The sequence below is a fragment of the Aethina tumida genome, chromosome 1 (genome assembly GCF_024364675.1).
Source record: "Aethina tumida isolate Nest 87 chromosome 1, icAetTumi1.1, whole genome shotgun sequence".
In the NCBI taxonomy this organism is placed as follows: Eukaryota; Metazoa; Arthropoda; class Insecta; order Coleoptera; family Nitidulidae; genus Aethina; species Aethina tumida.
The window spans coordinates 60,705,770-60,727,267 of NC_065435.1; the positions used below are offsets into that span (position 1 = coordinate 60,705,770).

At 28.7% G+C, this 21,498-nt stretch overlaps 1 protein-coding gene across 3 annotated transcripts; it reads left to right on the plus strand.

The window, feature by feature from the left end:
- The first annotated feature begins 12,956 nt into the window (after positions 1-12,956).
- LOC109597188 (SH3 domain-binding protein 5) lies at positions 12,957-19,648 on the plus strand. Of its 3 annotated transcripts, XM_049961600.1 has the most exons (6): positions 12,967-13,013; positions 13,064-13,623; positions 13,758-13,823; positions 17,198-17,835; positions 18,803-19,046; positions 19,101-19,648. In XM_049961600.1, the coding sequence occupies exons 2-6, from the start codon at positions 13,094-13,096 to the stop codon at positions 19,243-19,245; spliced, it is 1,623 nt and encodes a 540-aa protein (XP_049817557.1). In that variant the 5' UTR covers positions 12,967-13,013; positions 13,064-13,093; the 3' UTR covers positions 19,246-19,648. The 3 variants fall into 3 exon arrangements, with proteins under 3 accessions (XP_019868387.1, XP_019868395.1, XP_049817557.1); XM_020012828.2 differs by having other exon boundaries at positions 12,957-13,623; XM_020012836.2 differs by lacking the exon at positions 13,758-13,823 and having other exon boundaries at positions 12,957-13,623.
- The last annotated feature ends 1,850 nt before the right edge of the window (positions 19,649-21,498 follow it).

Below are 21,498 nucleotides of genomic sequence, written 5' to 3' on the forward strand. Positions count from 1 at the left end.
ATATGTCATAATTTTAGATTTATTTTAGTAAAGTAAGTAGAAATACTATTATTGAGAACATTATTTCTTCATTCAAATTTGTTAACTCTAATGGGGCCTACGCTTGAAGAATTGACACATCCCCACAGCATATTCAACTGCCACCATGTTTCACTGTGGGCATAACAAACTTTTTGTGTGGTTTTGTTCCTGTATGATGTTTAACATAAACAGAACCACCAATTATTTATAAATTAAATTTCGACAGAGTTCAAATGAACCCCCATCCACTAGCCATCTTCTCACAGTCCTTGAAATAATGCCAGCAAAGCACATTTCTTCCAGGTTGCTTTAATTCCAGTTGACGATGAGATTGGATTGTTTTTTGACATTCAAGTTATTCAATTATCGATTTTCCTTTAAGTCATCTCTTCTTGTTTCTTTTCGTTTTGGTAATGCCGAATTACTTATTTTTCTTACAGTCTAACTTCAACCAACCAATTATGATAAAAAAAAGCTCCGCTAGAAGTCCGGTCTTAAATCCGATTGAACATCTAGGAGGGCATATAGAAAGGCAAATAAGAGTACCACAGCCACCACCAAACAAATTAAAGGAAAAGATCATAGAAATTTGAAAGGGCTTTGATCAGGATGTCATAAGAACCTTAATTTTAAGTGTAAAGCGACATTGTCAAAAAGTCATTAACGCACGAGGTGGGAATACTCCATGTTAGTATAAATAAACTTAACTTGAAAATATTAAAATTTTATTATATTTAATTATTCCTCTAATAGCATTGAATTTTTTCTTTTTCAATAAATAGTCATAGATTGTATTTTTAATTTTTGGTATTTTTTAAAAGTATTCCATAATATTGCGGCGTAGTGTATTTCTTTAAAAACGTATTAAGTTTATTTCTTTGCCTTTTTGTTTTTCATGTAATAAACTTCGTAAAAATGAATAAAATGGAATGAAATCTGTACCCATCCTAATTCATAAAAGTTTAATATCTCTAACGTTTCAACACGAGTTGATAATTTTGGGTTAAACGATTGCGATATGAATTAGTCATTTGAATTTGCAAAAGTAATTAATAAATTTGGGAATACCGAATGCAACATAACAACGTTATTCACACAAATTGGGTAACTTGTCGCGAGAAAATCCATGTAGATAAATATGAGAACTTTCACGGCTCTTTGAAAACAAGTCTTAACGAAGAATATCCAGCTCCGGATGACTCACCGCCATCAACTATGCGGATATAAAATCTCAGCAAATATCGATGTTTACTTGGTAATTTATTTATTGAGAACAATATAGGAGTATTGTTACACTTTCGTGTTTATTGGTTATTCGTGATCTTATTACTTTCTAAGTAATAAACATAAATACCGAGTCATAATGCCCCGTTTAACTTAAATCCCTCTTGTTTCACCGTTGCACAATGGATCCAATTTTTTTTTCTGACAACGCGAAAAAACAACGATTTCAATTTCGTTTGTAATGATACGGCGATGTGTGCAGTGAAAGTGGTACTTAATTGACCATATGTTATGGTAATAGACATATTTTAATAATTTCAAAACGATTTTGTATTTAATTACTAATAAGTAATTTCTAAAGTTAATTTCAATTGTATAATTTTAAAGAATAACAGGCGTGTAAATCGTTCAGTTCGTTCAAGATCGATGAAATCACCGGTTTCGAAATTGAATTGAAAAGTGCTAAACTGACACAAAACATAAATTTTAATTAATATTAATCAATTAAGCTATTAGAGACCAAAACAACACATCAGATTTTAATTAATTATAATGAACACTCCGCAGAAATGATGAACACTTGATGTTAAACAAAAATAATGTACAGTACATTTTGTGTCACGTATCTAAAATTTTTGATTGAATAAAACAAAGTTTAGTTGACATAAATTTCGTCGCCACTCCTTAAATTTAATTAAGATTTTATTGAATTCTTTACCCATTTAACGCTAGGAAGTTGATTTTCGCAATTCATATAGCGATCAATAGATATCGATATCCGCCTTCCTTGTTTCGAGATCCGCATTGTAAAACATGATTAGAAATAAATAGGTATTTCGCAACACATTTTAAATTGGATCAAACAATAAAATCTATGCTGTTTACGAAATGGATGTTAAACTTTTACATTTTCAATTGGTTATATAAAATATACTTTTGTTTACTTTATTGGTCTTTGGAACATTAATACAATGAAACCGATAGCTTGTTTTCAGAAAATATTGTTACATTTTTAAGTTTATTGATGTTACATAATAAGACAAATTATTAAATTTCTATTTTATTTAGAGAATACATCGATATTTCCAAATAGATAACTGTTGCAACGTTCGTCATACCAGTGATTTTAACAAACTTTCTTAATATATATTTACAATTGTTTTATTCAAATATATGTAATACTTATTTTGTTTTGCAAGTAGTAATGATATCAATTTGGCACCAGTTTTACGAGGACAAGGTGAAACATTGCGATTGACAAAGATTTCCTACAAAATAATTTTGTTATAATTTATAAGTAGATATACAATGATTATAGTTGTTCTAAATGAGTTTAATGATAAAGTGGGTTTTAATAAGGTATTTACTACGTTAGATTTCACTAATCACACAGTTAATGATCCTTGTACAATAAATATTGAAATTAATTCATTATATATTGAGTAAAATAATCGATATGCGCAATCGAATTAATTGGCAACATAAAAAAATGTATTTTTTAAGACAATTATTAGTGATGTATTGTTCACGAAGCGATGGATCTTATCCGCCACAGAAATCACCTAGAAAATGTTATAATTAAATAAACGCAATAGTTTATAAGACGAGCCGGTACACTACGATTCCCTAGAGAATTTGTTGTAATTTAAACTAAATTACGGTGCAACAATCGCAAGGAACATTAGCGAAAGCCAATGGCAACGCAAATACAAGCGGTATTTAAATTGTATCATGGAAATTTATTTAAAAAATAAAATAAAAGAACACATAAAATCTCAACTGTAAAATACATATGTATATGTATACTTTTACTTTGCGTAAAAATTTATGATCGGAATTAATGGCGAAATAAACAATAATATTAATATATGGTGAATGTCTAAATGTGGCGACAATTCGTATCACATAAAGAAGAGTTGTTTTGCAATGTCCCGAACAATAACAAATTCAATTAGCGGTGCGGATATGCAAAAATGATTTTCCCTTATTCATTGTTGTAGCTCGTGTCACCACATTACGAAATCCAATTCCGAACCGTTGTGCAAGCCCGAAAAATGAGCGCAATATTAATTTTCCAAGTGTTGCGCACCGTGCTTCGAAATTGTCGCTAGGCAAGTTCTAAAAAATATATTTTTCATTTACGATAAATCTAAATTGTAATTGTAAACTTTGGTCTCAAGTGTACCATTTAAATTGGCACCAATTTTTAAATTAGTCGATTTTATAATACATCTTCATCTTAAATGGGTTAAACTGTCTATTGTCTAAAAACACTTTTGTAACTTCTTTGTTGACTTTCTGATTAAGAAATATTTTTTTATTTTTATGTTTTATTTTTCTTTTTTTGAAAATGTAAAGAAAAAATTGATCAGTTACTACACTTCAATTGTAAGTAAGTTAGGTTTAAAAAATTTGCGTAATATTACAACCAACTGAGGCTAAAAACTCTATTCTGATATTAATTTAATTATTAAAAAGAAAATATGAAATAATAAAATTTTTAAATTTTCAAATACATAAAAATATATCCAAAAAAATGTTGAAAGAATTTTCAGAATCTGTTATTGTTATTGGTCTTCTAGATCTTCATTAATATTAAACGACCCTTAGTTTTTGAAACCTCATAATTATAATTTTAAAAACTGGCCATCTATTAACAAAGTGTTATTTGTCATAAACTTTGAAATTTTCAACTAAATATATCCAAAAAAATGTTGAAAGAATTTTCAGCATCTGTTATTTTTACTAGTCTTCCCGGTCTACAACAACATTAAATCCCCTTATTATTACATTTTTCAACTGATTTTAATTAGAAATAAAGAGTGGAATCTCCAATATTTCAGATATAGATAACTCCATTTCTAAATTGTATGAATGGTTTTTAGGAATGGAGACCGTATTGGTAACGTATATCCAACTCGAGTGGTTTGTATTGATTCAATTCATTGTCACGGCATCCTTGAATACATGAATATAGAGTATCTTATGTAGACCTTATTAAATTTGAAATCTTAGAAAAAAAACTTTCATTGGGTAATACAGATTCCTACCCATTTTTACACTTGGTAAATTTTAGTTTTTTAAACGACAAATTGAACAGTCGCTCTACAATTTCAATTGAAATAAGATTTTAGGTTTAAAAGCATTTAAAATTAACAAGATTATTAATTAATTTTATTATTAAAAAGTAAATTAAAGTAATAATTATTAATAAATATTAATAATTAAGAGAAAAGATAATTTTCTAATTTATTAACGCTTAAAAATTGACTTCAATTTCTGATATACGATTTGATAACTTTGAATTTTCAACTATATCCATAAAAATTTTCATATTTATTGTTCCTGGTTTTAAAGATCTTCATCTATATAAAAGGGTCTCTGTTTTTTCAAACTTCATAACTATGATTTCAAGAACTAACTCAACTGCTTTTAATTAATTAGAAATGAAAATTTGTTCCTCAATCTTTCAGAAATACATAAAGCCACTTCTGAATTATATATATATATATATATATATATATATATATTATATCCTTCAGAGGATGGTATTGACACAAATAAACATTTTTTTTTTAAATTGAATTACAAATTGAACACACACACACACATATATATATATACATATATATATATATATATATATATATATATATATATATATATATATATATATATATATATATATATATATATATTCTCCAGTTTTAAAATAAAGTAAGACTTCAATTCTGAAATAAAAAAATATATTACATTACTTCCAAATAGGCTCAAAAAATCATATTCTAAAATTAATTTTATTATTAAAAACAAATATAAAAGTTATAATAGATTTTATAATCAAGAGAAAATAAAATAATTTAATTGTAATGTAATAAAATAACCTAAAATGTTGAAAAAATTTTCTTTGTTTGTCATCGTTACTGGTCTTTTAGATTAAACACCTTGGATTTCCTCAAACCTCATAAAATTGGATTTTTATTAATTTCATCTAAAACCAGTATAACAATAATAAATTAATAAATTTGTTCTTCAATAATATATTAAAATAAAAGGCCGTCCTGGCAATGCTACCTGAATACTCTAGTGACATCTTCACAGGTATAAGGTTTATTGATCCAAGCAATCAATCAAGTTATTGTCACGACGGTCTTTATTACAATTCACCTCCACCATCATATCATTTATTTCTATTGTATTTGATTTTTAAACGGTAAGTAATGTTTAATAATAACAATAGACTTCACCAACTACAGTTTTTTACAAAAAAAAAAAGCTTTCTCAATGCAAATTTTAAATCTTTGAATATTGCAACATCAGTAAGAAATAAGCAAAATTTGCCTCAAAAATTGCCAGTTCAGTACAAAAAGCTAAAGGATATTTCAAATAAAGCATACTTACCTAATTAAACTTCTAAAATGATTTCTATAAAAATATTCCGGTATTTCAAAAAGAAGACAATGAACCAGATGATAGTGAATAGAATATTTTTTTAAAAACAAAGCCATTTAAAATATTCTTTGTTTTTGTGTAAATTGAGATTGTTTAAAATACATTCTCCTAATAAATTTCTTAATTTGTTTATTGTATGAAATTTATTATTTTTTTATAACCTCTCTATTCCTTTATTTTACCTTATATAGCACACAACCCTTTGCAAATCCTTTATTTCATAAACTGGTATGTCAACATTTATGAAAGTATTATACAATGTAGTTAAAGTGCAAAAATTTATATTTTTGGCTTTTTCTTGATAATAACTGAATTGGACTTCCTACTATTACCTCTACAGTACAGATATGCGTAAACTTTAGCAAACATTTCATCTCACGTTTGTGGCTAATCCTTTATAATAATGATTCCAGGTGATTTAGTTAAATCACACAACTTTTTTATAAAATGACCTTGTATGTTAGATTGATGAAAACAATTATGATCAAGTAACCTGATGACCTTTTAATGTCATTTCTTCATATTTTAATTGATTTATTTCAGTTTTTCATCCTTTTTAATGTTATTGTGATAAAAAAATCCTTAAATACAACAAAAACTCAAGAAGCTTCAGTCAGTAACCATCGTTAATTTCTCTCTTGAATAAATTCAGAAATAGTACCATCGTTCTGAATGTGCTTTAATTGACATGAACACTTCCTGGTCTCAGTACTGAATAACGATCGCCTCCGGCCACAAAACTTTCGTTGCACATCGAGGAATAAAAAAGAACCAGTCGATGGAGTATTATTTACCGAATGACCTTGAACATAGTGACCTTCACGAGTTATAAAATGTACGATTGTGTGTTTCGTTAGATAGTATCATCAAATGAAAGTCATATTGTAAATTAACATCCTTTCTTTTATAAAAGCGGTAATTTCGTTTCATGACATCACAAAACATCGCTTTAGATATGAAACCTTTGGGGGACATGAATCTCTACTTTTTACCTTTGATTATTGTCTTTGTCGACTGGACATACATCAAAAAGGAAAAGCTGAAATCACGCACCAAATCTTGAATACAGTCGAGTTGGTTACACATTCAGATTTTTAATTGAAAACGAGACAGCGTCAACCTGTAATTATTTCATAAAGTAATTGACATTCTGCGCTTTTTTCCAGACGGTGAAACTGAAAAACGATCAACAGTGATCCGATAATTGGTTTTTCGTCTATCACGTTATAATTATTTATAATTAGCTGTAGTTGATTGTCCTGTATTATAAATTGACATCTAATCATATATACATACTTACGTATTTTTTTAAGAGAAAACGCACATTTCCTTAAAAGTGACACGGAATTTACTTAAGCAAAAAACCAATATAAATGATAAAAATCAACAAAGAGAATTGTTATACAACAAGTTAAGCGTTTAACCCAGTAAAACTGGCAGATTAACCGGTTGTTGTCGATGTCCATTGTTTGTTGGAACAATTAAACCATTTTTGAGAGCGCATCCTTAAAAATCGCATGGAATGAAACAATGATATTTCATTGAGATCGTGAATATTTTCTAATTCGTTTATTTGTAGAAAAGAGCAGCTTTCTTTTTTGTTTGCTTTTCAATTCTCACGATAAAATTTGTATATTTCCAGAAATTGGATCTTTATAGGTTTTTTAACAAATTTTCAAAAGAGCCACTCTTTAAATAAATTCAAAATTCAACAGTTAAATTTTCTACAGATTTATTTGTTACATACCTTTAGAAGATATTTAACTAAAATACATATGTGTACACATGCAAATATGCAACAATATATATATATATATAACATATTAACAATTAGTAAAAGAACATTATTAAATTATTATAATTAAATAGAAAGTTTGCAACAAAAAATCAAGTAAAGAGCAATCATTTAACTTTTTACATATACACTACAGATATTTTAAATCAGTAGTATTTAATTTTTACTAAAAATGAGGTCATAAACACAATATTTTTGTTTGAAAAATATTCATCTAATCCAGTTGTTGGATTTTTTTCTCTAGCACACAACTTCCCAACAAATTTCTAAAGCAAAATAGATGACGTACATAAAACTGTTGATGTCATCAGTGCTCATGTAGAACAAAAATTGTTATAAAATTTCCAAAGAATGAAGTTACGCAATGCGATAAAAGTTATTTGACCCAAGTCTGTTCCCTTTTCAAATTTCACTCTCATAAACCTGTTAAATATAATTTATATATTGTTAATCACACGAAACAATACAAATAAGAGGCACAGTGAACACTGATAACGTCACAGACAGTCCGGGAAATTTTGTTTTATTAAAATTTAAATAATATATATATAGTCGAAAATATATATTGAAATAAAACAAACGACATTTTTTGTGATAATGTTACTTAATTTATATCCCTGATCTTAAAGAGTACCATAATATTAATTTTCACTTCAATCTTAACAAATCTATTCAATTCTAAATCATTTTTAACTTACTTTTACTTCAAAAATGTGACGTTTGAATGTATTGTGACTAATTGTGTAAATTATTTGGGTTTGCAACTAAATGTAGGTATTCAAACGTTGTCCAAAAAAAAACAACTAATCTATCGTGACCATTGTTGGACGAACAATAGCAATTATTTGGTTTAAAACCGAACGAATCTATCAATTTACATAAAAATTAGCAAAAGTGGGACGCGGCACGTCATGCATTAAATCTTTTAACCAGACGAAACTAAGAAAGTGCAAGTGAAATAATTTCATGAATAAACAAACTTCCAACAGTGAAACTTTTTTCCAAAGTGCACACGAACATTGAAAAAGAAAATGCCTTATACAAGTAAAAAAAACGGTTATTAGTGTTGAAGAGTGATAAATAATTGAGAATTGATCTAATCAAAAGAGTAAACGCTTTGGGCGCCAGTTTAGAAAGCAAACGTGATATATTCATCGAAAAACGTCACATAGGCTAGGTTATGGCATAAATTAACAAAAAAGTTTCACGGAGATTGCTCAACTCTTTCACCGGATTCACTTAACCACTTTCGTTTAATCATCATCAACTCGATTAAGAATTCAATCTTTTGACAACTCATCCTCATCTTAGGAAAAGATTCCATTCAATTATTTTAATACGCCCAAAGTTTTATCAATAAAAAATATAAAACGAGAAAATTGTTCACAGGTCGATCAAGGTATTATCCGGTGTTCATGGTGACTACTTATGTCCTCTAGCAATCCTTGAAATTCTTTCGACTAAATTTAGTTTAAATCTAGTCGAAAGAAACTGGTATTTTAATTATTGAGATACATCATAACCAAAATCAATATGTTACTTCTAATGATACACAAGATACCAAGAATTAAGCGTTAAGAAATTGTTCACAGATCGATGTATGAAAGTGATTAAATATTTTGTGCAAGATAAATAACTTTTTCTACTGAAAGTTTACTCTGTAATTACATGAAAAAAAGTTTATACTTTGGTTAATAATTCTTAAGTTTCAGAAGAATTGGACTCCTTCACATTTTAGTAAATTGGCTCAATTACCACAACTATCCAAAGTTTCAAGAAAAAAAAACATATTTTTGAATTACACAAAATATTATATACACTGCAGTTACAAAATATATATTCTTAGCAAAACATTGTCTTTACTATTAATCTAAAACAACGCGGTGAACAACTAATAAAAGATCTTTCTAAAGTAGGTAGCACAAAAAATAGGATTTTTATATAAAAAAACGATACAGATAGAAATTAACATAAGTGATTCAATTTGCAAGATTAACTGTTACCAAAAACTAAGACAATTGCAGTGACTTTCTACCGCTAATCATCGAAAATTTAAATAATTAAGTGATTTATTTTCACGTCGGTCAGCGCCTACCTTCGAATTCGGCTACCAAATACGTTTTAATTGACTTTTTTAGACAACGGAACAATTTGTTTTTGCCTTCCTTACATCAATGAACGAGATAGTGAAAGAGTTTCTATTATTATAATAATTTATACTGAGGCGATCAGAATGATGTACTTTCCATTTTCTTGCTTCTTTTTTATGCGAGATTACCGTACAAAATGAAATTGTACACACCCCAAAAATTGTAAGTCTCCATTTTACGAATGCAAATTAGTGGCAAAAGGTTATAAGGAAATGCAAGAATTAACATTTAACCTTAGAACGTAAGAAAGTGTGGAGATTAATTGGGAGACGAGTCAGACATCACCCACATACAGGCGGTGTTACATGTGTGTGTGGTTTTCACTTACAACACGCTCAATTTCACCACACAGCCTGTTTCGTGTCTCTCTCGACTTATTATGTGACAAACATTGTTTTTTTTGTATGAAGACAAGGTCCGATGTTACAGTCACAATCACTTTCTAATGGTCAGTTAATAAACAATACCAGATATTTTGTGACTATTGATGAACAGATTCTATTGTTTAAATAAAAAACAAACATGTTTTTCTATTTCATTATTTTTGCCCCGCCTCTGTAGTTAAAAATATAATATTTCAATAGAAATATTTACTATATTTTACTATAATCTTGAATATACCATATATAAATGAAATAATTTTAACTTGCATACTCATTAAAGCAGTTTTCATTTTTTCAATATTATTACACCACTTTCAAATTTCTGATTAATTGAAATGTTTATAACTTTCTTTAAAACGATAATAAGAAGAAAACTAATATAAACATTAGATATATTTTCTAAATTGAATACAAATAATAAATAAATAAATAATAATCTACATACTAAAATTAATTAAATATAGATCAAATATTTGTCCCTTATTTCTTTTATAATACTACCCATTTATATGAATAATAATCGTTAACATAAAGAAAACCATAAAGGAACAACTTATCATCTTTTCTGATTAATGACTTGTTTATAATTCGGAACGACCTAAGAATAAAATAACATAAGTAAACATCGCATTTTTATATACTATAACAACAAAAATCTGAACTTTCTCATTTGTCGGGGGTACGTGAAGTACTTCATTCCATTTAATCCTCAGACAATAAGCCACAGAATAATGTAATGTGAAAGTACAAATTTAAACTTCTATTTATTATTGATTTTTGGCGAAAAACACTTATTATTAATGAAAAGTTAAAACAAAAAAAACAACATGACGCCACGAGGGTTATTATTTAAAGAAACTTTTTCGTTGGTGCCACTGACCGTCATGGTGGCAGTTCGCGCGACGAAGAAAGTAAAGTAAAAGTGTGGCCTAGAACTCGCGCTCGCGAGTCCCCATCTTCAAATCCACTGTTATTGTCAAGGCCAAACTTAAAAAACACCAAACTGAACACGCCCAAAAACATGTTCAATATTACTTATTATTAGTTTATGATTGCTGTGAAGATGGTACTGATTGATGGTAGTCTAACAGAGTTGCTTTGATCAATACAGTCAGTATATATGGAGGCACATCGAAAGTTTTTTATCTCTTTCACCGCTTGTTCTTTTACATCTGATTTTATCATTCAACAGTGACAAATAATGCATGTAATTTTTTGCTTACACTTTTTTAATTATTCTTTAAATTGCATTGGACCTAATAATTTTTCGTCGGTGTTAATTGGCGTTAGGTAAACTTACTTGAGGAGCAAACTAGTAAGAAGACCATCAAGGTATTATCCGGTGTTCATGGTGACTACTTATGTCCTCTAGCAATCCTTGAAGACTAAATTTAGTTTAAATCTAGTCGAAAGAAACTGGTATTTTAATTATTGAGATACATCATAACCAAAATCAATATGTTACTTCTAATGATACACAAGATACCAAGAATTAAGCGTATTACTTATTAAAGTTTTGATTCTTTGTAGTTAGTTTTGCAATTTATTTTATTCTTAAATTGTAGTTAATACAATTTAATTATTTATTTTTTATCTATTTATCTATTTACTTTTATTTATTTATTTATTTATTTATTTATTTATTTATTTATTTATTTATTTATTATTTAATGCAGCGAATTTCATTAAAATTGGTCCCACGGACTCCACACAAGTCATGATATGAAAAATGGTCTGGACAATGGGTTAAAGCTGGTAAACCTGGTATTTAAATGTCTTAACCCAAGAAAAATGTTGGTGATTTCATGGTGGACTGCATAGAGTGTTACACATTAACTGCATATCAAGAGACTAAACGATGAATGGAGTCTACTACTCGATATTCATGAAAAACTTCCTCAAAGACAAACTTGAATCAATCAGTTACTTTTTAGTTACAAAATTTACCAAATTGTTGTTTTGTGAAATTTAATTCTAGTAAATTAAACTTACTAGATTCTATAACAAATGATAAATATCTACAAAAATATTAGGCAGATTTATAATTCATAATTTGTTTCAATTAATTTCTATATTATATAAAAAGGCATTATGTTTATTCATGACAACACAAGACATGTTTAATTACAGACTCGAAGGAAGCTTCAAAGAAAGTTCTCCCCATCCACCAGATATGACATATGTTGAATTATTGGAATATTTCTTTTTTATTTGATATGTATCCTACAGGGACAAAACTACATAAAAAGTTATATTCACAGTGAAACATGGAGACGCTTCAATTCTTTTGGCGCAGGCGCTCTTATACTGAATTATGTACAGGGGTATATTAAACAACAATTTGCTTCCACATATTGAAGAAATAATTCTCTTAATAAATGTGTTTGAACATTAAAACGATTCCAAACACAAGTCCAAAATTATGATAGATTGGTTAAAAGACCAAAAATTTGATGTTTTGTCATTGTACATTGTATTTAAAACATTTTTATTTATTATTTTTAGTTTATTTTACTCAAAGTGGATCTTCTTTATTCAATAGAAAAACCGTTATCTTTCTCTATAACCACATTGCGAATTAAAGATTCAAAGGAAAATTTAATATTTCCATATATATTTTTTGTGGTTAAAAAACAATAATAATATTATTTTATTAATAAAAATATTTGCAGTAAATTTTGGTTATTTTTCTGTGAAATTTGCCTTCAATCAGTGACATCTACATGAATGTGACAACAGTAGGTACAGTTTTCTATGTATCGTTCAATTTATTTATTCTGATCGATTTTTTGTTCCGTTTTAAATATTATCTAATAAAATTATTATTTCTCATTGTTAATATTTAGAAAAGAAAAAATTTTTAAAAATTATATTGTTATTCTATAATAAACTGGCAACGCTGCAACCATCTGACACTTGAATAATCTTTGCATGACATTTCTGTCAACCTCAATTTTATGTTTATTTTTAAGTACCAAATTAATTAAAGTTTAATAAAAATGTACTAAGCCGATTTCGTTTCTACAAATTTCTTTTAGGCCCGACATTGACAATAAACCCGTATTAATATGTGTGAAAATGGAGCCGAGTATAGTGATTCAGTGGATCCCAGAGTACACATAGAATTAGAACGACTAAACAGTGCTACTGACGAAATCAATAAGCTAGAAGTGGAACTAGATGAGGCTAGAAACACGTTCAGACAATTGTTATGTGACAGCACATCTAGAGTGGAAGCTTTGAGAGCAAAACTGGGAATGTGTGTCGAAAGGGCCAGACCCTATTATGAAGCAAGGTTCGCCTCAAACGAGGCATTAAAACAGACGCAGGTGGCTGCTATGAAATTTGAAAGGGCCAATAGTGCTCATAGTGCCGCCAGAGAAATGGTTTACTTGGCTGAACAGGGATTAGGTGGGAGAACTTTAGATCCAGCTTGGCAGGAGATGCTGAACCATGCTACACAAAGGGTGAATGATGCAGAAACTGACAGAGGGATAGCTGAAAGTGAGCACAGGATAGCTTGTATTAAACATGAGGCAGCCAATACTAAAGTTCAAAGTTTACAAAAGGAGTTGAAGAGGGCAATTACAAAGAGCCGGTATGGTATCAAATATTGTGGCACCCTAATCCAAAATTGTCTTTTGAATGTTATAACTGAACACCTTCAAAAGTCAATCTTGAATTTTTGTGTGGCTTAGTTGGTTTTTTACTTATTATTTTTTTTATGTTTAGTTTTTCCATTCGACGGTCCTTTATGAAAATGAGTAACCTTTTGTCACAGCATGAATTAATGTTTGTGTAAGTAATTTTTTATTTCATTTATGTAGATATTTACACTTATTTAATAAGCACAATTTGATTTTAATAAAATACCTTTGTTTATTTTTATTTAATTAGTATGTGAAGGTAAAATATAAAAACATAAACCAGTAATAAAATGTGCCCTCTGTTAACACCAGTATCTTGTGGATTGCTATTTTGTAAAATCTTCCAGTTGCAGTCTCCACTAACTGACATTATCTATGTTCTATTAGGTTGATTTAATTTGATTTGTTAAAATAGTTGGTATAGTAATAAATGACATTTAAAATTTATTAATTTTCATGGGGAATAATTTTATTTATTTTAAACGTTTCCTAGCCAACCACTTTGTAAATTTTTTTATACAGTTTTTAATGTATCAAAATAAATTTAATTTTAATAAGCACAATTAAATTTTAATAAATGACTTTATTTAACTGATATACATATAAAAAATGTAAAAATTTTCACAGCATGTGATTATGTAAATGAGTAATAAAAAAGCTAGTTCTAAACAGAAAAATATATGATTCAGAAATGTAGAATTAACCTTCAAAGTTACTGACGGAAATGCTAACCGTATCCCCATCTTCAATACCAATGTCTTGCGAGGTCGTGTTACGTGAAACTATATTTCCATTATATCGGAAGAGGCATTTATTCTTATCCAGACCTGCACGCTTACAGAAGTCGTCCAATACTTTGTAAAATCTTCCGCGCTTCTTTATTCTGTACTTGGCAGTACAATTATTTGGAGCTAGGAGTCTGAACACTACGTAATCACTTGGCTGCATCGTATGAGTTTTACAGTGATACTCTGGAACGAATGATAAATTATTACTGTTTATTATGCCGATTTATTTTGACTTGTTTAAACGGTTGATATAGTAATGAATAACATTTGAATTAATGTATATAACGCAGTATGCGATTTTTGTTTTAAACGTTACCTAGACAACCATTTTAAATATCTGGAACATTCATATAGATACCTAGACTTATGTTTGTGTATCTTGATGATTACTTTGATATTTTATATTGCTTATAAAATAAAAAATCATCAATTTAATTTAATAAAAACAATTAAATTTTAATAAATGCCCTTATTTAACTGATATGCATTTAATTAATGCAAACATTTTCACAGCATGTGATCATGTAAATGAGTAATAAAGCTATTTCTAAATAGAAAAATAATATGATTCAAAAATGTAGAATTAACCTACAAAGTTCCTGACGACAAAGTTATTCGTATCTCCATCCTCAATACCAATGTCTTGCAGGGTCGTGTTATGTAAAATTATATGTCAATTGTATCTGAAGAGGGATTGATCCTTATCCAGACCGGCACGTTTACAGAAGTCGATGCAATGGCAATGGAACTTAAAATTCATCTTTTTTCAGATTAAACTTAGATTTTACAGATTAAATCTGGAATCCAATTAAGGGTTCACCTTTTACTATAAGGTCATTGTATTAAAATAAAACTTTTATTAACATATTCTTTATTATAAACATAAAAAAATACATTTATATAGTAATTTTATTTATTTATTTTTATACCATCAAATTCTAAGTACCTACAACTATATGCAAATATAAGGATATAATGAAAAAAGAACTATACTAAAATACATAATTCTAGAAACTACATTAGTTATTAATTTTCATCCAAAGTTCAATAGTATCTCCGTCTTCCATGTCGAGACTTGATGGAGTGCTATTGTCCTTAATATGTTCGCCATCAAACTTGAAGCATATTTCTGCGAGATTCGTAGATGTATGTTGGCAGAATGCTTCTATTATATTGCCAAACTTGGCATTTTTGTTTATTCTGAAGTATGCAGGCTTATTATCTTGTGTTAAGACTCTCACATTTATGAAATCGTTTCCAGCTGGTCCTTGGTTGCTATGCATATTTGCAATTGGTACACAATAGTTCAAGTTTGCTTTAAAAGCCATATCGTATGCTTGAATAAGTTTTTTGCAAAGATTTTAAATACGACTGATAATGACAGTCAATATTTTGACAATAGTACCTTCAATTGTTTATGTAACATTAGGTAACTATTTACGAACAGCAATAATTAATAATAAATTAAACATAAATATAAAGAATAAATAAACTAAACTAGAAGGCGACCAATATTTTGTAAAATCTTCCGCGCTTCTTTATCTGTCTATATATATATATATATATATATATATATATATATATATATAACTTAACAGTATAATTATTTGGAGCTACGAGTTTGATCAGTATGTAATCAGTTGATTGCAACGTATTAGTATTGCAGTTTTACTCTGGAACGACTAATACAATTATTAGTGTTTATTATGATGATTTATTTTGACTTGGTTAAATAGTTTGTATAGTAATGAATAAATAAACCCGAACAACTATAGATATGGAAACAACGGTCACGAAAGCCTCAACCTTTACATCAATTTAATTTAATAAAAACAATTAAATTTTAAGAAATGCTTTTATTTAACTGATATGCATATAAAAATACAAAAAATTTCACAGCAGTTGATCATGTAAATAAGTAATAAAAGCTATTTCTAAATACAAAAATAATATGATTCAAAAATGTAGAGTTAACCTCCAATGTTCCTGACGAAAATGGTAATCGTTTCTCCATCCTCAATACCAATGTCTTGCGGGGTCGTGTTATGTGTAACAATGTGGCCATCAAATCTGAAGAGGGATTGATTCTTATCCAGACCTGCACGCTTACAGAAGTCGTTCAATATTTTGTAAAATCTTCCGCACTTCTTTATTTTGTATTTGGCAACATAATTATTTGGAGCTAGGAGTTTGAGCACCATGTAATCACTTGGCTGCATCGTATAACTTTCGCACTTGTGGTGACGATTGGATGTTTGGAGCGACTGATGAATATTACTGTTTATTATGCCGATTTATTTTGACTTGTTTAAACGGTTGATATAGTAATCAATAACATTTGAATTAATCTATATAACGCAGTATGCGATTTTTGTTTTAAACATTACCTAGGCAACTATTTTAAATATCTGGAACATTCATCAAGATACCCAAACTTATGTTTGGGTATCTTGATGATTGCTTTGATATTTTATATTGCTTATAAAATAAAAAATCTACATTTCACAAAACTTTCTATTCGTATATTTCACTTTTGCTTCTATTATATCTTTCATACAAGTATTATTTTAATCAACAACATATGAGTTTGGTATTTCATAAATAAGTAAATTACTTGAAAATTCATAAAAGAAAAATTGTATTATAGTAAAAAGGCATACTAATGTATTCATTATGTTATAACTACATAGTTAATAATAATAACTAGAAATTTCATCTCATTTCTTAATGTTAACAGGCCGTACTATGAGATGAAGGCACACTTTTACCAGCTATTAGAACTTCAAAAGTCGCGCATTCAAAAACTAGAATCTCAAGTGGGAGCTTCCAAACTAACATATTCAGAAGCATTGCGAAATTTGGAACAGATCTCTGACGAAATACATCGCACGCGCCGAAAAGCATCACTACTGGCATCAGGTCTAAGCTCATCGAAGCAGCGTAGCATCGACTCCAATGAATCGTTCTTAGATGATGCTCAAGATCTCTTGGACGAGTACAAAAGTCTTCCCGCGAAGCTTGGCGATGCATCCAGTCCAATAACGTGCAAACTGGATGACGTTGAGGGCTACAAGAGTATAAATTTGGCATGCAATGCATCGCCATCGTCGCCGCTATCACAAAGCGATAACGAGAAAATGAATCCCAGTTTGGCTCTGAGCCAATCCAGTGAATGGACTGAGATTAACCTTGACAACTCGAGTCCCGAGGAAGAGAGAATGGAAGATCATGAAAAACCGAAAATCATCAGACAGAAAACTTTGCCGAATCCAAGCGAATTTTCAGCTTTGAAGAACAAAATGAAACTGGACACTACCATCACCAACTGGATCTCTCGGTCCTCAGCTAAGAACGACGACATAGCGTTTAACAATAGTGAGTATCTTCTAAATTTGTGTTAATGATACTATACCATTTAAATAATTTTTATAACCTCCTTCTGTATTGTACATTTCGATGCAATGACAATGGAACTTAAAATTCATCTTTTTTCAGATGAAACTTAGATTCTACAGATTAAGTCTGGAATCCAATTAAGGGTTGACCTTTTACTATAAGTTCATTGTATTAAAAAAAACTTTTATTAACATATTCTTTATTATAAACATAAAAAATACATTTCTATAGTAACTTTATTTATTTATTTTTATACCATCAAATTCTCAAGTACCTACAACTATATGCAAATATAAGGATATAATGAAAAAAGAACTATACTAAAATACATAATAATTCTAGAAACTACATTAGTTATTAATTTTCATCCAAAGTTCAATAGTATCTCCGTCTTCCATGTCGAGACTTGATGGAGTGCTATTGTCCTTAATATGTTCGCCATCAAACTTGAAGCATATTTCTGCGAGATTCATAGATGTATGTTGGCAGAATGCTTCTATTATATTGCCAAACTTGGCATTTTTGTTTATTCTGAAGTATGCAGGCTTATTATCTTGTGTTAAGACTCTCACATTTATGAAATCGTTTCCAGCTGGTCCTTGGTTGCTATGCATATTTGCAATTGGTACACAATAGTTCAAGTTTGCTTTAAAAGCCATATCGTATGCTTGAATAAGTTTTTTGCAAAGATTTTAAATACGACTGATAATGACAGTCAATATTTTGACAATAGTACTTTCAATTGTTTATATAACATTAGGTAACTATTTACAAGAAGCAATAATTAACAATAGACATAAATATAAAGAATAAATAGACTAAAAAAATCACCTGTAAATGTAAATATATATATAATTCATAATTTTGTTATTTAATTGTAATCTCTTAAAATTAAATCTTATTTATTAAGAATGTTTTTTAAAAAATTATGTGATTTTAATTTAAGGTAGAAGACAGAGCCTGGATAATTTGTTGGGTCCAACGAGCGAAAAGGTAAAGGAAATATTTTCGCACGGTATGATGATGCTAAATATTGGTTCACTAACGGAGAGAAGAAATAGTGAACCGAAAGTTGGAATTACCGAAGAAAAATCAAAATCCGGTGCTAAAAAGTTGCCCAGTCCTTTGGAGAAAACACTCACATATCTAGCTGTTGAGGATGATAATTCAGATACTGATAGTTTATCAAGGTATAATTGAATAAATTTAATGAACTCTATACACACTAAAATAATATCTTTCAGTGTTGATATGCTCAATGAAGATCAAATATCATCGTTAATGATGGACAAGGATATTGGCGCGGTATGCGAGGAAGTCCTGGGGACACCCATTGCTGAAGTGATATCTCTACCCCAACTTGCTTCTAGTCATACAAAATCCAATTAATTTTAATCCATACCACGGGAGACTGGTTCTCGAATTTGCCCTTCTCCCATACAACCTTCAATAGTCAACCTTAAGTACAACATATTAGAGTGTATATTTATATTTTTTCTTTATTTATTTATATTTATATTGTTTTAACCCGATCTAGTCATAAGTGATCTTATATTATCATTGCCTTGTACCATTAAATTTTTATGTTATGCACAGATTAACTTAAAACGCAATAAATAAATAGTTCAAGGCGCCTCGATAGTTATGCGATCGCTCGTTCTATCTTCGATAAATTAAAATCAAGCTTCTTGTCTGTGGTGTAGTTTTAGCAATTTTATTCTGAAAGCAATATTTTAACGTTATCAGATTGTTAACAATGTTTAACTCAATAAAGATATTGTGACCAAGAAAATCATAATTTTATTTTTTAAATACTTTAAATACATTTATTTAAAGTATTAAAACATTTCATTGTTTTATAAAATTATAGACAATATTATGAAAGAAAACTATTATAGAAAATATCATAACCATGTCTATTTTATTTACTAAACTGTATTATTAATTTACTAATATTGTTTTATACTGTATTCTAAAACCAAATATTTTCTTCTCTTATAACTGAAAAATTATCACTGTAGTGTTTTATGTTGATTTATCTTGATCTGTGAGCCGTATTGTATTAAAGAAAATTTCAATATTATTAATTGGTATATAGATACTCGATTTATATGAAGAATAAATGTTTATTTTAAACATTAAGATATGAACAATCTAATAAAAAATGTATTATTAATAGAATATAAGACAAAATATTTTAGTTTCCAAAATATGCTAATATATATTTATTATGATATAACTAATTTAAGCAATTAATTATATTAATAACTAGAATTGTGTTCATATCTTCCATGTTGAATCTTATAACAGCTTTTTAAAATTTTAACTATTATGGCCAAACAATTTTATTTAATGTGAACTGTTATATTAATATTAATTTACTATTGTTCGTTTATACTCTATTCTAAAAACTAAATTCAGATGATAAGAATAAATTGTTTTTTGCCATCGAATTATCCATTTATCGTCTTTGTTCAAAATTTTTAAACTCACTGTTTCTCTATTTATTATTAATATAGGAAACAATTGACTTATTTAGATGTAAACTCTTATCAATGTCTACTTGTTTCTCTTGGTCTTATTATAAGGAATAAGCACATGTTATTTGTCTACAATCCATTATTAAATAATTATAATAAGCAAAAGACTGATAAATAATCGATTGAATCGACACGGGCATTGGAATATTATAAAATAAAAAATACAGTTTTTTAAAGAATAAAATTAAATTCACCAGCTGCATAGTGGAGACAATTATAGGCATTACATATACTTTTATCTAATTGAAGTAATACAACTCATATTTTTACTACATTTTAATAGAATACTAAAATTATGGCCACTATGGCCATATGTCTTCAGTTCCAATTAAAAATTATGAATACATGAAATACTATTTCCACTTCGTTTTTTAATTTCTCATACTATATGATGAAGGTACACTTAACTGTTGTTAGTTCTTCAAAAGTCGCGTATTCAAAAACTAAAGTCTCAAATAGATGCTTCTATTCATAAAGACTGCATAACTTGAAACGAATATATTGCACGTGTTGAAAAGCAGCACAACTAACATCTGGTCTAAGCTCATCAAATCATTACTTAGCTATTAAAGCATCGATTCTAATGGATCATTCTTAGATGATGTTCAAAATCTTTTATGAGGTAAAAAAAGTTTTCCCGCGAACCTTATCTATACAAGATAATAAGTTGGGTATGCAACGAATTACCACCGTCGCCGCAATCATAAAGCGTTAACCAGGAAATGAATCCCAGTTTGGCTCTGAACCATGTCCAGCAAATGAACTAAGATTAATTTAGACGGTTCGAGTCCTCAGGAAGGAAAAATAGAAGAGCATGAATTACCAAAACTCATCAGGCAGAATACTTTGTCCAATGCAAGTAAATTTTCAGGTTTGTAGAACAAGATGAAACTAAACACTGGTATCACCAGCTGGTGGAGTACCTCGGTCTTCAGCTATGAACAACTATACTCCATTAAATAATAGTGAACATTTAAATTTATCATACTCATAGTTCTCCCGCTTCCCGGTCAGTCCTGGTGACTCTGTACCTTTTAAATATTTGTATTCTATATTCTACATTCCGATGTTACAATACCAATGACAATGGAACATGAAGTAC